This window comes from Nicotiana tomentosiformis, chromosome 5, assembly GCF_000390325.3.
Source record: "Nicotiana tomentosiformis chromosome 5, ASM39032v3, whole genome shotgun sequence".
Lineage (NCBI taxonomy): Eukaryota > Viridiplantae > Streptophyta > Magnoliopsida > Solanales > Solanaceae > Nicotiana > Nicotiana tomentosiformis.
The window spans coordinates 236,347-252,735 of NC_090816.1; the positions used below are offsets into that span (position 1 = coordinate 236,347).

Below are 16,389 nucleotides of genomic sequence, written 5' to 3' on the forward strand. Positions count from 1 at the left end.
AAATCTGGGAATCGGGCGGAATTCCAGTTTATTGCCGTAAAATGCCAAAATATAAGGAACGGTCAATGCGGGGTGGGGAATATAGTTCCTTTGGTCCTATTGGATGTCCCGTAAAATTTTTAGGGGATACGGGTTAGGGGGCCTAGGCCCATGGTGCAAGGCGGCAAACAAAAATTTAAGAATTGGGAAAATTCCAGTTTTATGGTCGTAAAACGCCATAAAATAAGGAACGGTCATGGAGAGGCGGTGATTGTGCTTCCTTAGGTCATATTTGATATCACTGACAAATGTTAGCCGATCCGTGTCAAAGGGGCCGGGCCCATGGCGGAAGGCGTGGGCTATAGCACACGAAAATCTAGGAATCAGGCTGAATTCTAGATTCATGGCCGTAAAAAGCCAAAACATGAGGAACGGTCATAGCGGGGCAGGGTTCTATGGTTCCTTAAGTGGTTTTGGATGTCCCGGACAAATGTTAGGTAATTCGGGTTCGGGGGCCCGGGCCCATGGCTGAAGGCATGGGCTATAGCATACAAAAATATGGGAATCGGGTAGAATTATAGTTTCATGGCCGTAAAACACCAAAATATGAGGAACGGTCATGCAGGGGCAGTTATTATGGTTCCTTTGGTCGTTTTGGCTATCACGAAAATTTTTAGGGGATCTGAGTTCGGAGGCCCGAGCCCATGGCAGAAGGCGTGGGCTATAGCATACAAACATCTGGGAATCAGGCGGAATTCCAATTTTATGGCCGTAAAATGCCAAACCATGAAGAACGGACATGGCGGGGCAGGTAATATGGTTCCTTTGGTTCTATTGGATGTCCCAGATAAATTTTAGGCGAAACGCATTAGGGTGCCCGGGCCCATGGCGGAAGGCGGCACACGGTCATGGTGGGGAGATGACTATGGTTACTTATGTCATATTTGATGTCCCGGACAAATTTTACGTGATTCGGGTCCAAGGGCCGGGGCTCATGGCGGAAGGCATGGGCTAAAGCACACGAAAATCTAGGAATCAGGTGGAATTCCAGTTTTATAGCCGCAAAACACCAAACAATGAGGAACAACCATGGAGGGGCAGTTAATATTGTTACTTTGGTCATATTGGATATCCCGGACAAATCTTATGCGATACGAATTCGGGGGCCCAGGGCCATGGCGGAAGGCATGGGCTATAGCACATTAATTTCTTTGAATTAAGTAGCATTCGAATTTTATGGTTGTAACACGCCACAAAATGAGGAACGGTCATGGAGGGATGGTGACTATGGTTCCTTAGGTCATATTGGATGTCCCGAATAAATTTTAGGCGATCTGGATTCAGGGGCCCGGGCCCATGGCGGACGGAGTGGGTATAGCACACGAAAAATTGGAAATTAGGCGAAATTTAGATTTTATAGCCGTAAAATGCCAAATAACGAGGAGCGATAATTGAAGGGTGTTGATTATGGTTTCTTAGGTCATATTTGATATCCTAGAAAAATTTAGGCGATCCCGGTTCGGAGGCCCGGGCCTATGGCGGAAGGCGTGGGCTAGGGCATACGAAAATCTAGGAATCAGGCGGAATTCCAGTTTTATGGCTGTAAAATGCCAAAAAATGAGGAACGGTCATGGCGGGGCGGTGAGTAAGGTTCCATTGGCCTTACAAATCTAGGAATCGAGCGAAATATTAGTTTTATGGCCGTAAAATATCAAAAAACAAGGAACGATCAAGGCGGGCGGTGACTATGGTTCCTTAGGACATATTTGATTGATCGTAAAAATTTAGCCGATCCGAGTCCGGGGGCCCGGGGTCCATATGGAATGCGTGGGATATAGCACATGAAAACATGAGAATCGAATGGAATTCCAGTTTTATGGTTGTAAAACACACAAAAAAACAAGAAACGATCATGGAGGGACAGTGACCATGGTTACTTAGGTCGTATTTGATAGCCTATAATAATTTTAGGCAAATCGGGTCTGGGGGCCCGGGCCCATGCAGAAGGTGCGGGTTATAGTACACGAAAAGCTAAGAATGAAGCTGAATTCAGGTTTTATGGCCCTAAAATGCCAAAAATGAGAAACAGTCATGGCAGGGAGGTGACCATGGTTCCTTAGGTTGTTTTCGATGGCCCGGAATAATTTTAGGCATTCTAGGTCCGGGGCACCCGAGCCCATGCGGAAGGCGTAGGCTATAGATCACGAAAATCTAAGAATCGGGCTAAATTCACGTTTTATGGTCCTAAAACACCAAAATTTGAGAAACGATCATGGAGTGGAGGTGACCATGGTTACTTAGGTCATATTTAATGGCTCTGAATAATTTTAGGTGATCCAGGTCTGGGGGCTCGGGCCCATACGGAAGGCGTGGGCTATAGCACACGAAAATCTAGGAATCTAGCAAAATTCCAATTTTATGGCCGTAAAATGCCAAACAATGAGGAACTATCATGGCGGGCGGTGACTATGGTTCCTTAAGTCGTATTTGATTGCACGAAAAATTTCAGGCAATCCGGGTCCCGGGCCCATATGCAAGGTGTGGGCTATAGCACATGAAAATCTAGGAATCGAGCGGAATTCCAGTTTTATAACCGTAAAATGCCAAAAAGGAGTAATGGTCATAGAAGAATGGTGACCATGGTTCCTAAGGTTGCATTCGATGGCCCTGGAATAATTTTAGGCAATCCGGGTCCAAGGGCCGGGGCCCATGCGGAAGGTGTGGGCTATAGCACACGAAAAGTTGGAAATCGGGCAGAATTCCAGTTTTATGGCCGTAAAATGCCTAGATATGAGGAACGGTCATGGAGGGGCGGTGACTATGGTTCCTTAGGTCATATTTGATGGCCTACAAATTTTTTAGGCGATCCCGGTCCGAGGGCCGGAGTGCATGTGAAGGGGTGGCCTATGGCACACAAAAATCTAGGAATCAGGCGGAATTCACGTTTTATGACCGTAAAACGCCAAAATATAAGAAAACGTCATGGCGGGGTGGTGAACATGGTTCCTTAGATTGTATTTGATAGCCCTATATAATTTTAGGTGATTCTGGTTCGGGGACCCAGGCCCATGCTGAAGGCGTAGGCTACAACACACGAGAATCTAGGAATTGGGCGGAATTATAGTTTTATCATCGTAAAATGCCAAAAGAGGAGGAACCGTCGTGGAGGGGCAGTGGATATGGTTACTTATGTCAAGTTTGATGTCCCAGAATAATTTTAGGTGATTCAGGTCCGGGCCTATGCAGGAGACGTTGGTTATTATAGCACACAAAGATCTAGTAATCGGGCGGAATTCTAGTTTTATGGCCGTAAAATGCCAAAACACAAGGAGTGGTCTTGGCGGAGTGCTGACTATGGTTCCTTAGGTCATATTTGATGGCTTGAAAATATTTTAGGTGATCTGGGTCTGGGCTCCTGGGCCAATGAGGAACGCGTGTGCTATCGCACACGAAAATCTGAGAATCGAGCGAAATTCTAGTTATATGGCTGTAAAATGCCAAATAACGTGAAACGATCATGGCGGGGTAGTGACCATTGTTCCTTAGGTTGTATTTAATGGTTCGGAATAATTTTAAGCAATTCGGGTCTGGGGGTCTGGGCCCATGTAGAAGGCGTGGGCTATAGCACATGAAAATCTTGGAATCGGGCGGAATTCCAGTTTTGTGGCCGTATAACGCAAAAAAATGAGGAAAGATCATGGCGGGGACGTGACTATGGTTCCTTAAGACGTATTTGATGACCCACAAAACTTTTAGGCAATTCGGGTCCCGGGCCCATGAGGAAGGCGTGGGCTGTCGCACAAGAAAATATGAGAATCAAGCGGAATTTTAGTTTTATGGCCGTAAAACGCAAAACAACAAGGAACGAGGTTAGGTCATTGTTTATGGATCGGTATACTTTTAGGCTATCTAGGTCTGGGGTCCCGGCCCCATGCGGAAGGTGCGGGCTATAGTACATGAAAATCTATGAATCAGGTTGAACTCACATTTTATGGCCGTAAAATGCAAGACAATGAGAGACGGTCATGGCAGGGCGGTGACCATGGTTCCTTAGGTCATTTGTGATAGCCCAGAATAATTTTAGGCGGTCCAGGTCCGGGGGCCCGGGTCCCATACGGAAGGTATGGGCTATAGATTACGAAAATCTAGGAATCGGATGAATCATCAACCCGAGGAGCTGCTGCATTCAGTTCTGTCACCATGGCCATTCATGAAGTGGGGAATGGACATTGTTGGCCCCCTTCCATGGGAACCTGGTAAGGCTTAATTTATATTATTTATGACTGACTATTTTTCTAAGTAGGTGGAAGCCCAGGCATACGAGAAAGTCAGGGAGAATGAGGTCATTGACTTTATTTGGGACCACATCATATGCCGGTTCGAAATGCCAGCCGGGATCGAGTGCGACAATAGGAAACAATTCATCGGCAGCAAAGTAAGCAGGTTTCTCGAAGACCATAAGATCAAAAGGATCCTATCAACGCCTTATCACCCTAGTAGGAACAGACAAGCAGAATCGACCAACAAAACCATACTCTAGAACCTCAAAAACAAGTTTGTCGCCAAAGGAAAATGGAAGGAAATCCTTCCCGATGTCTTATGGGCATACCGTATGACCTCAAAGTCCAGTACCAGGGCCACCCCATTTTCGCTGATTTACGGCGTCAAAGCTCTAATACCGGTAGAAATCGGAGAACCAAGTCTCAGGTTCCGATATGCAACCAAGGAATCAAACGACGAGGCCATGAATACAAGCCTGGATCTATTAGATGAAAGGCGCAAAGCTGCCCTTGTTCTATTTGCCGCCCAAAAGTAGTGGATCGAGAGGTATTACAAACGAAGAGCTAACATTCGACACTTCAATGTCGGGGACTTGGTATTAAGGAAGGTTACACTAAACACCCGAAACCCAAACAAATGGAAGTTTGGGCCGAACTGGGATGGTCCGTATCAAATTATTGAGATAACTGGAAAGGGGTCCTACAAACTTAGTGTAATAAACGGCGAGAAACTACCGAACAACTGGAATATAACTTACTTGAAACGATATTACTGCTAAGGTACGACCCCATTCATTTCTTTTATTTTTGAGATAACACTTGCAGGTAACGTGCAATGGACGATACAATTTTTAGGCCTGAAAGCACGCTGTAGACACTTAAATTTTAATAGATCAAGATAAATCCCAAATTTAAGACGACTCTTGAAATATTAGGTGTATATTAAGGTTACTTGGTGTCTAATCCACCCAAACCCTAATTCATGCCTATAAATAAGGCTATATATGTCCTTCATATATGATCTCACCAATCCCATAGTGCACAAAGAGATCACATATACGATCTCAAAATTCCATTAAAATTCATGGAATATTCATTAGCGATCAAAAGCATGTCAATTATATCTTGCTCAAAGTTCTAGCAACATTCAAGATTCAAATGGAGTGTTGCTACATGCTTCTTGATCATCAAATACATCAAGGAGATGCATATCATCCTACATTCGAGAAATATGCTGCTAAGGCCCTCGAATTACGGATAACAAATCGGAGGGAAGAATCAAGGGATAAACAAAGTTGTAACCTACAATATTTATCAATAAAATCTTTTTTTTTTATAGTTGTTTGCGATTACAGTTTTATTTTTCTGCACAAATTTATTGCAAACAAATTGGCATGCCCAGTGGGACCAGTTCTGCCCTTCATCTCTTCCTATTGCATATCAAAAACTTCAAGTTTCAAGATTATCTGTTGTGATGGTCGGGTACTTTAAGTCTCGTCTTCATGTTTCAGCAAGCCTACACCTTGACAAACCTTGAAGTAGGGGGCATTTGTAGACATTGAAATTTTAACAGATTAAGATAAATCCCAAATTCAAGACGACTATTGAAATAGTAGGAGTCTATTAGGGTTACTTGGTGGCTACTCCACCCAGACCCTAATTCATGCATATAAATAAGGCTACATATGTCCTTCAAAGATGATCTCACCAATCCCATAGTGCAGAAAGAGATTGCATATACGATCTTGAAATTCCATAAACATTCATGGAATATTCATTAGAGATCAAAGACATGTCAAATATGTCTTGATCAAAGTTCTAGCAACATTCAAGATCCAAATGGAGTGTTGCTATATGCTTATTGATCATCAAATACATCAAAGAGATGCATATCATCCTACGTTTGAGAAATACGCTGCTAAGGCCTTCGAATTACAGATAACAAATCGGAGGAAACAATCAAGGGATAAACAAAGTTGTAACCTGCAATGTTTATCAATAAAATCTTTTTCTTTATAGTTGTTTGTGATTGCAGTTTTATTTTTCTCCACCAATTTATTAGAAACACACGCGTTGCACTCTTTTTCCCTTGAACCGATTTTGTCCCAAATGTCGGCGAGGTTTTTAACTAGGCAATAATAAATCGTGCTAACTTAGACCGGTATCGAAGATCAGGACAATAGTATTCGAGGCCTTTGTACTATCAGCCCCGAACACCGGGGAGCATTACCCTCAGATAACGACTTTAGCAAGGAAAGAAACTTTATGATTGAATGGTCTTGGTACGATCGATAGGATTCACTGTAAGGGCCAAACAATCAAATGAACCATGTCCGCATAGACTGCTCGAGCCCTGGCACAAAACTTGTACACTTGTGTAACTATTGCGCACCAGAATAAAAATAAGTCTCTACCTTACGGATAAATATATTCTCCCTTAAAGATTTCTCTTTTTTCTTTCCTCTTAAGGAATTTCCTACATTCAATTCCCTAAAGGTATCGAGCCCAAGGGCTGCCTTTATCCGTGTTCAAATGATCACTACCAATCGGGGACTGCCGTCCAAAAACAAACTCGGACGGCTCGAGGTAAGGGAGCCAGGGGGTACAAGACCTATTAGGCAACGCCCGAACCTTAAAGGCTACGGCCATCCCCATTCGGGGATTGTTATCTTAGGCAAGCCCGGATAATTCGAGGTGGCAAGCCCACTTGGCAACACCAAAACTAAAAAGGGCTACGACCATATTAAAATGGCTCGAAGACGTCTGTGACCCTTAATAAAAAACAAGGACTTGAAAAATTTCTAAACCGGTTCTAAAGGCTACCCTCGACAAACTATAGTCTAAAACATTATAAGTACTTTTGGGAAAATTTTTCGTCATACTGAACCCCCACGACGCCTTGAACAAAATAATGTCAAAGGCAATTAGTGTTCGAACCACCGAACATGACCTAACTAGTTCATGCTAAGGCATTTCGATCTTTGCAAACATAAAGAATAAATAAAAAAAATACAAAACTCAGAAATTGTCGAAGGGAAAAGGAAGCCTTGTATTATATATACATAAAATCTTTACAAAGGCCAAATGGCCTTGACAAAAAATACAAAAGTATACAAGTACAAAAAAACAAAAAAGCAAAAACATCTACAAAGGCGTCTAAATAGCCTAGTCTTCTTCACCCCGGGATCCATCGGAACCCTAGGAGTCTTTTTCTTCTTCCTTGAGGTTAGCCAACTTCTTGGCCTCGGCCTCCCCTTAGCGGTATCGATCTCGGCCGACATATCAAAACCCCGAGCATGAATCTCCTCGAGAGCCTCTCTTCTTGATTGCCGCTTCTCGTATTCAACGAAGTCTTTCAAGCGGTCCTGGGCCGCCTCGACATCGGCCTTATATTGGGCCACCATTTCGTCGGCTTCGTCTTTGACCACCACGACCGCTGACTTGGCCGTTTCAAGCTCCTTGGCCATAATTTCTCAATCATAGGCGGCCAAACTTAGCAGAGATTGGAGCTCTTCAACCGTTTTGGCTTGCACCTCGGCCTTTTCCTTTACCGCTCGAAGCTGGACCTCAGTCGAAGTCAGTTGCGCCAGAGCAACCTCTTTTTCTGAGGCCATACAGTCCATTCTGCCTCTCTTTTCTTCGGTCTTGGCCTTAATTGCATCCATCTCGGCTCAAAGCTGATCGATCCGATCGATCTTCTGTTGGACCTGCGGATTTCGACCATCAGTCACCGAACTTAGTTCATCGTCACTAACCTCAAATATTTTTAGCTGCTCTGCCAGGTCGACATGCTCCTTCTGAGCAACCCCCAGCTCAGCTCGGAGGCTCTTAGCCTCCCCTTCAAACTGCTCGTTGAGAAGTTTATAAGCATTTCTCTTCTCAGTGAGCCCTCAAATCTAGGTTTAAAGCTGTTTCATCTCATCCCAGTATTGGAGAAAAGTCTCATGGTGAAGCACTGAGGCCTACAAGCACAAAGATAAAATGTTAGAGTTATCTATAAAATAGCCTAAGTACAAATTAAAAACCATTGAGGCGTATCTGAAGATTACCCGGTTTAACGCCTGTTATGCTTTATTGAATAGATAGGGTGCATCCACCTCATTCATCTTGGCCTAATCATCCTCGGTCACTAGACACCGAAGATAACAGACCACCAATACGGGGGAGAAGAGGACCCAAGCATCCTCTGGAAGGGAGAAAATGATGGATTGTTTTCGGCAAGGATTCACACTCAGAGCAGGGAATCGATTGACCGGTTTAGATCTCGAGGAAGGTCTGCTTGCTTCCGAAGATGGGATTTTCCTCGGTATCTCTAAGTCACCCAATCCGATGATGTCCTCCGTGGCCGTAGAGTGCACTCCATCAAGAAACCAACTGAAGGGGTCGTCCGCTCCATGGGCCCTCTAATTGGGCCGTACTTTATCCGTTTGGGCCTCATTGTACATGGACTCAGTAAACGGGGGTGACTTGGTGATCTCTATCACACCAAGTGCTTCCTTCAGGGCATTGCCCACATCCCGTGAAGCTTCGGTCCCGGCCTCCTCCTCGACCTTCCAAACTTGATAAATATCGGTATCACCTGCCTCTGGTTCGGATGCCCCTTGCCCTTCGAGCCGCAACGGCATGCTGGCCATCAAATCGAAGGCTTGTCCTTATGCCTTTAGATTCATCCCTCAGCCGATAGAGTGAATTCGGAGACGGTGCTCGAGCACTGGTGCTTTCTTCGGATTTATGCACCAACCTTCTCCTTGGCTTCTTTTTCTCCGAGCTCGGAGAACTTGTAGCCCTTTTTCTTTTCTTCCTTTCATCCTATCTTGGAGCTGGGGACTTGGTGTGGAAATCATCGCTACCGGATGGAGGCATCATTTTGACATCCTGAGATGATAGGCCGGTGAGAACTTAATGATGCAAAAGGGAAACCAAATATTACTCATGAAAGAGATCTCACCGTGCAAACAGGCCTCTCATCGGCCCTTTGAAAGCTCGCGGCATGAACGCTCGGAATAAGGCCTTTGTAATACGATGCCCTCGACCCGCTCCTTGAGTCAAGGAACTGCATTCGTGATCCGAGCAACAGCTGCACCACCACAGAACACCGATAAGAAGAAAGAAAAAAAGCGATAAATTAAATCTTGGATCAAAATTATACTTACGTGATGTGTTCCACTTCTCAGGGAACGACATGTGCTCGGCCGGGATCAAGTCCGAGGTCCTCACTCGGACGAAATGGCCTAGCCAACCTCGGTCTCGATCTTCATCGATACTCGAGAACGGGGCTTTACTGGACTAATGGGAGAGCTTGACTAGTCCCCCCGGTAGAGTCGGGGACAGTGACGGACTCAGGAGTTTGTATAAGCGGGTTCAATCAAATATCACGGTAATCGATTGTATAAGTGCAGCAATAAATGAAATTTGTACACTGCTCTTTTTTGTTCATCAAATCACTTCAAAATGAAGTCATTTTTTTAAGGTAGGGGGAAATTTTAAAAAAATATAACAAAGAAAATTTCGCCCATTAATTTTATAAAAACATTTTTCTATATAAATTAACAAATTATATTTCAAAAAATTTAGCAATTTTAACCAAAAAGTATTTAACCTACTTAAAAATTGTACTATAAATTTAAGAAATTTAACATAAAAAATTATTACAAAACAAAGACATGTAAAAAGAGAGTAATAAACTAAACTAATTTATACTAATTATTAAAGAAAAAGATATTTTACACCAAACTAAAGCTTTGAATATAACACAAATTAACAATTTCAATACAAACTAAACTAAACTAAATTAAAAGATTACAAGTAATTTCGATAACGTACTAGAAAAAAAATTCATTTTGTAGAAAGGATTAAATTTTTCTGAAGTAAAATGGAGGAGTTTAATAAAAATAGATTTTATTGGATTTAAGTAAAAAAAGGAATCATAAAGCGATGTAAGAAAACAAAGATAAAATAGGAAACAATAAGCAAAATAATATATATGTTCAGCAAAAAGGCCATAGGTAGTTCGTTGCATTAGCAGCGGTTAAAACTTGGTACATTGGCCTTACTTTGAACCCACTTTGCCACTGCTCTATCGCTTCTGTTAGTGTAAAGTGGGTTCAGGTATTATAATATATATCAGTTTCATAATTTTTTGATGAAATTCCAAGTTAAAAATAATTAATTTTTTCAACGAAGCGGGTTCAACTGAACCTCCTTCCTATAAGGTGGGTCCTCCCCTGGTCGGGGATTGTATAAACGCATGAGGTGGTCGATAGTGAAGGGGCACCGAGTTTATAATGAAACAGAGGAGGATTACGATCCTCCAGAAAGAAGGGTGAATTTGACCGAGGGTTACCTCGTATCTTCTGCAAAAGTTGATGATAACCAGGTCCAAGGGGCCCAGCGTGAAGGGATAAGTGTAAAAACTTAAAAATCCCTCGACGTGGGTGGTGATGGCTTTGTCAGGTTCAGGAATCACCACATGTTTGTCAACCCAGTTGCAATCCCTTTTCAATTCGGATAGAATATCCTCAGTGATAGAGCAGATGTACCTCGAGACGTCCTCGCACCGGCCTGGTACGGAGGAGGGCTTTTCGACCTTAAAATCAACATTTATCGGGCACCCCCCGGGGATGAACATTTTCAGAGGAGGTTCCGGTACATGTTCCTCGACAGCAGTATGCGAGACGGTTTCCTCGATAGCCGACTGCGAGATAGAGGGAGTTTCTTTTTGGGGAATGGATTTTGAAGTCTTCGCCATTTCTTTGAAAGATGGAGAAAAAATGAGGGAAAAGAAGAAGTTAAACAGTACACTTGATGGTTTGAGATGAAGATGAATGGGAGTTCTTATAAAAGATCTCAAAGTAACCAGAATATGAGTGCTTGGAAGTATTGAAATTTCATAGACACGAGGGCAGAAGGCTTGGATGTAAAGTTTGAATGAACAAAGGGAGGAGCATTTATAGTTTTCAGTGATGGTTCACATCTGGGAGTGGCTGACCGGTAACTGACAAGCATTTAATGCCATTAAGACTAGACTGACTGGACGTTTCAACTATTTTGTCGTTTCAGTCACGGGATATCGAAGTGAGAATTGGGAGCTCATGTCGTTTCTCGCCATCTACTCTCCAAAAAATGAGGGGACTATCTGTATATGGGTAAAATCGAGCTCGGAGTATACCCTACATACGACATGATAGGCCGGGCTCGAGACATGGCAATAAATGACTGAAGATCGGCCCCAAGCCCCACCGGGTTAACAACGGGGACCAAACACCTACCTTCGATAACACCGAGGTCGTGACTCCGAAATCGGACCTGGTTCAAACAACCTCGAAGAAACATTATTAGCATAACAGAAGATCGAAATATCCGTGACCGATCGGATATTACAATGGGAATCTCAACATGTATCAATAAGGAACCGACAATCAGCAAATCAAGAGATTTATTTATCTTTTATAGAGTTGTAACTAATGTAGGACTCCCCAACTATATAAAGGGGTTCTAATTACTTGTAAAAGATATCGAAACACGCATTCCAAATCAATACATTATTATTATCATTACTCTCTTATTCTTCCTTGTCTTGATACCGATCAAAGTACGTATGTCTCAAGGGTGATTAACCTTCCAAGGCTGAGACTGTTCAATTCGTGTGGTTTGCATTTACTTTATCATTATTTATTTTAATTGCTATCTAATTTATCATTTTGTGTCAAGTTAATCCATGTATCCTTAAAACAACTTATAAATTCAATTATTATCCGATTTTGAGGGTAAACAATAGCCTTAAGAACCTACTTCATGCCCATGGATCTCTAATCCTCTTTGTGGGAAAAGCCATGACTGCTAAAGCGCCCGCGATAAGAATGGCTCTTGAACGAGCAATTACAAATGGTTGGAAGAAGGTGAAGCTTTTATCAGATGTAAAGAGTGTTATTGATATGATCCGAAATAAAATTAATATCTCATGGGAGATAGAAGTAACGTGTGAAGACATTTCGAAGCTATCGACTTTGCTTGATCATGTCGAATTTGTTTATATTCCTAAAAGTCTAAATAAACTATCACATAACTTAGCTAAGTTTTCTTTTACTTTGTTAAAGGAAGTATCTTGGGAAAACTATTTTCCTAGTTGAAATGCAAATGATGCTATGGGCACCTTTGCTCAAATTATTTATTTGCTGCATTAATAAAATATCTACCTTTGATGGGGAAACAATGTAAGCATTGAAGAGTAAATAATGTTTCTGAATATATTCCATTGCTTGAAATATCAATCAAAACATCAAATGGAGTAATGTGCCAAGCAAGACAAATATAAGGAGATAAAACTCAACTTTTATTAATAACGTTTTATCATATGTCCCCGAAGGCACAATATTTTTTTGCTTCAATAACAACAATAACAATAACTATTCTGGTCCCAAAGAAGTAGGGTAACGATTCTGGTCCCAAACAAGTTGGGTGTTTTATTTGCTTCAAAAATAAAAATAAAATCAAAGAACAACCATAACAAACTGCAAAATGAGGAATCACATAAAGACTTGCGTAGTCTCGCAAACACTCTATATGATCCCAATTTCAAAATTTAGGGAGCCAATTCCAGGGCACGGAAAAAATCATCCACAGAGTTTTCAGCAATAGACTGAGCCACCATGTCTTCCATTTCAGGAGGAACATGGACGTTCGTCGCCTCGGTTGGAGGCTGAGGGATGTAGATGTTAGCATCAGGAGGAGCAAGCGTGATCGATGAAAATTGAGGCAACCTAGGCATAGACTTCGAGGAACCAGCTTGATCCTCGAAAGGTAGCATTATATTGAACTTCGTCGCAACTTCTTTAATCTGTACGACCATCAGATGACTGACAAATTGAACTCGATTTACTTATCACTAGTTCTTTTCTTCAAGAGTTTAACTTATAAAAAAGCTAGTGTAACAAATTTTTATACTAGTTATCCATTGCATGAAGTAATTAACCTGCTTTATTTTCAATTTACAAATCTCACTTTTCAAGATTAATTAAAAGATCTTTCTTCATTTATATATTCTTCATTCCTTAAAAGAATCAAGAAGTGAGCGAGGAACGTACCTCCACCTCGTGGAGCACCTTTTGTTGTCTCTCTTCCAACGAAGCTTCTCTATTGCTAGAAAATAAATGAATCCATTAAAAGAAAGAGGAAAAAAATTGACCTAATTAAGCATATCAGAAAAATAGAATGGAGATCTTTTATCAATTTATGGCATGAAAAAGGATTCAGGATTAATTCAAAACAATAGCATGATTTGAAATATCACTATGTAACCCCCCCCCCCCCCCCCCGCCCCAAGGCAATGCTAAGGAAGAAACAGAACAGGTTCGAGTCTAAGAGAGCAAAGTGGATAGTTGATGTGAGGGGTAAAAAAAAAAGAAACGGAAAGCTAATATACTCATCGCCTTCCTTCTTCTCGCGTCATCCGGCTCCTGCGCCATTCTATACTTCTGCAGAGAATATCATATTTTGAGTAATGTTAGAATATTGGATTGATTAGTATTACAACTCTACGAAGAATAAAGATTAATTAAAGATGATTACAAGATACCTGTAAGTGACTTTTAATGTGGTACAGAGTTATAGCCGTCACTCGCATTTTTCTCCAAATCGCCCTTGGCTTAGCCTCTGCAAATTAAACAGATTGAAATATATAAGAAGAATATATATTGCTTATAAGAACCAACAATAACAACAGTTTAAATGATTATTTCTGCTTTGGTATAATAAAAATGTCATTAAAAATAAGAGTTTATCACTAATTACAACGTACCACATCTTTTGTTTACATTGCAAGTTGCTATTTATATGTATTAAATAGAATTAATAACCTAAAACATATACAAGGCAAGTGATATTTTGGAGTATGTTAAAATTACATCTGTAATTTACAATTTTTCATTACGTTATATTATATGTTTAAATTTTTGCCTAAATCTAAACGGATCGGATCTATTAAGAGCAAATAAGTGATGGTAAAAAGCGAAACAAAATAAATGAATATAACAGAATGTCACTTGGGAGTTTCAAATTAAATGGAATTCAATAACACCCCCTCTTGGCCTCTCCTCTCCCCAAAAAGAAAAAGAAGAACGATTGCTAGCTTCTTAAACAAAAAAAATGAAAAAAATAAAAAAGGTTTCATATGAGGAGCCGCCTTTCGGCCAAGTATTAATTAAGAAGAGATGGAGTATTTGAGAAAGATAGATTTGCATACTAGGTAGTTATTACTATGAATATGCAAACATATCACAAAAGGTTGTGATGATATGGATATGATCTCTCTACCGTTAATTAGACTTTTCGGGTTCGAGTCCTGAAAAATAAAAAAAATCCTGATTTTCTCCTTTAATGCCTTACACGGCGCGAATTCGAATTAATTGGAGTTCCAATACAATTACTGTTTGCATATAAAAAAAAGGAAAAATAAAAAGCAATGTAACCATATATATATATATATATATATATATATATAGATATAAAAAAAAAAAAGGTAAAAAGTTACTAACCCCATGCTCCACCAAGTTCGGCAACAGCATTGACAAAGCTTTCATGCAACTCTTCAGTCCATTTCATGCGAGGTTTGACCAATCTAGGCTGGTCAACTTCTTGTTCAACTTGAGGCACATTAACATCAAAGAAACAAAGATTGTTATCATCATAATTATTCATCACATTCATTTCTCCAAGAAATCTTAGAGGTTGGTGGTTTTGGTTAGCCAAGGCTGGTAAATTGTTCAATGGTAAAGGGTTTAGTTGTTCCTGAAACTAACGGTCCAGAATGGGGATTCTTCTGTATTGACGAGAGTTGTCATTCATGGCAAAAGGCACAAGGGGAAACATTGTCATAGAGTTCAGAGAAAGAGAGGTAACAAAAATAGTACTGAACTCTCTGTGAATGGGATGTAGAGAGAAACCTTATGACATCCTTTTATAGTTGTATTCTCACCAAGGAGAGGACCACCTTTTGAATTCTCATAATCTTAAAATAAAAATAAATAATAATAATAATATTATTATTATTATTATTATTATTATTATTATTATTATTATTATTATATGGGTTGTTATTTTTTTTAATGTATTTCGCCTCGCGGTGAGTAAGAGATTATAATAAAGACAAAAAACTAATTGCTTGGCTCTTGATTTACAAAAGTAATGGATGAAAGGCCTTTTCAATTTTACACTTATATGACGTTCTGAGGTCCTTTAAAATAATTAATTTATTTATTGCGTAAAATGTATGATAGTTTTGATTTAGATAATTTTTGATTTATTTATAAATTTTTTAAAGTCAAAAATTTCATATTAAAGAATCTAATGAATCAAATCTTCGTCTTCAACTTTGGCTAATATTAAACACGCTTAACTGCTAACCAAAATTCGTGTAAGTATGTTTTAGTAAGTAAAGAGTCAAGAAGAAAATAAAACAAAAAGATCATAGTCAATGACACGTCAGAAGTGCAAGTAAATCAATCATATCAGATATTGTTCAGTAATGTATCAAACGATGCATTACTAAACGATGCCGTCTATATTTATTTACACATGTGCTTCTACTATATACATAAGTTCTTACCATCGCTGCGGGATTCGAACAATATATTGAAAATTATGCATACACGATTTAAGAAATACTTACTATTTTCTTTTCTTCACCTTTTTTTCAACTTTTTTCTACACCTAGATTCGAGAATGGTTGGAAAACTTAAATAAATAATTCACTTGTGCCTGCTCTTGTACACGTTCAATAAATATCAGAATTATAATAGTACTTTCTGCTCCTTACAACTTAATTTTAAAACTTATTACAAAACATACGTTTTACCCTTCTTCCTTTTTCCGGCTACCCCTTTTTTTCAAAATTATAAACATCTTTCATGCGCCAAAAATGCCTAACATTTCTGACCCACAAAAATAAATTGCCCGACATTTTTCTACTCTGGGTTAGGAAAGTTCTATTATTACTAGTAATAAATACAAGTATATTTAATGAGAGGGAACTTGGCTTTTTTGATAAATCAATAGAATTGGCTAGGAGGACGATACCTGAGCATTTTGATTTTTGGATAAATCTTCATAGAGAGCGTAGAGCAGTAAGTTTTAC

General features: G+C 40.2%; 1 protein-coding gene across 1 annotated transcript; it reads right to left on the reverse strand.

The window, feature by feature from the left end:
* Positions 1-12,840: 12,840 nt before the first annotated feature.
* LOC138891702 (myb-related protein 1-like) lies at positions 12,841-14,963 on the reverse strand. The gene is made up of 3 exons (XM_070175455.1): positions 14,792-14,963; positions 13,834-13,910; positions 12,841-13,095 (listed from the first exon to the last, which is right to left on the reverse strand). Exons 1-3 carry the CDS (start codon positions 14,961-14,963, stop codon positions 12,841-12,843), a joined length of 504 nt encoding a protein of 167 aa, XP_070031556.1.
* Between the last annotated feature and the right edge of the window lie 1,426 nt (positions 14,964-16,389).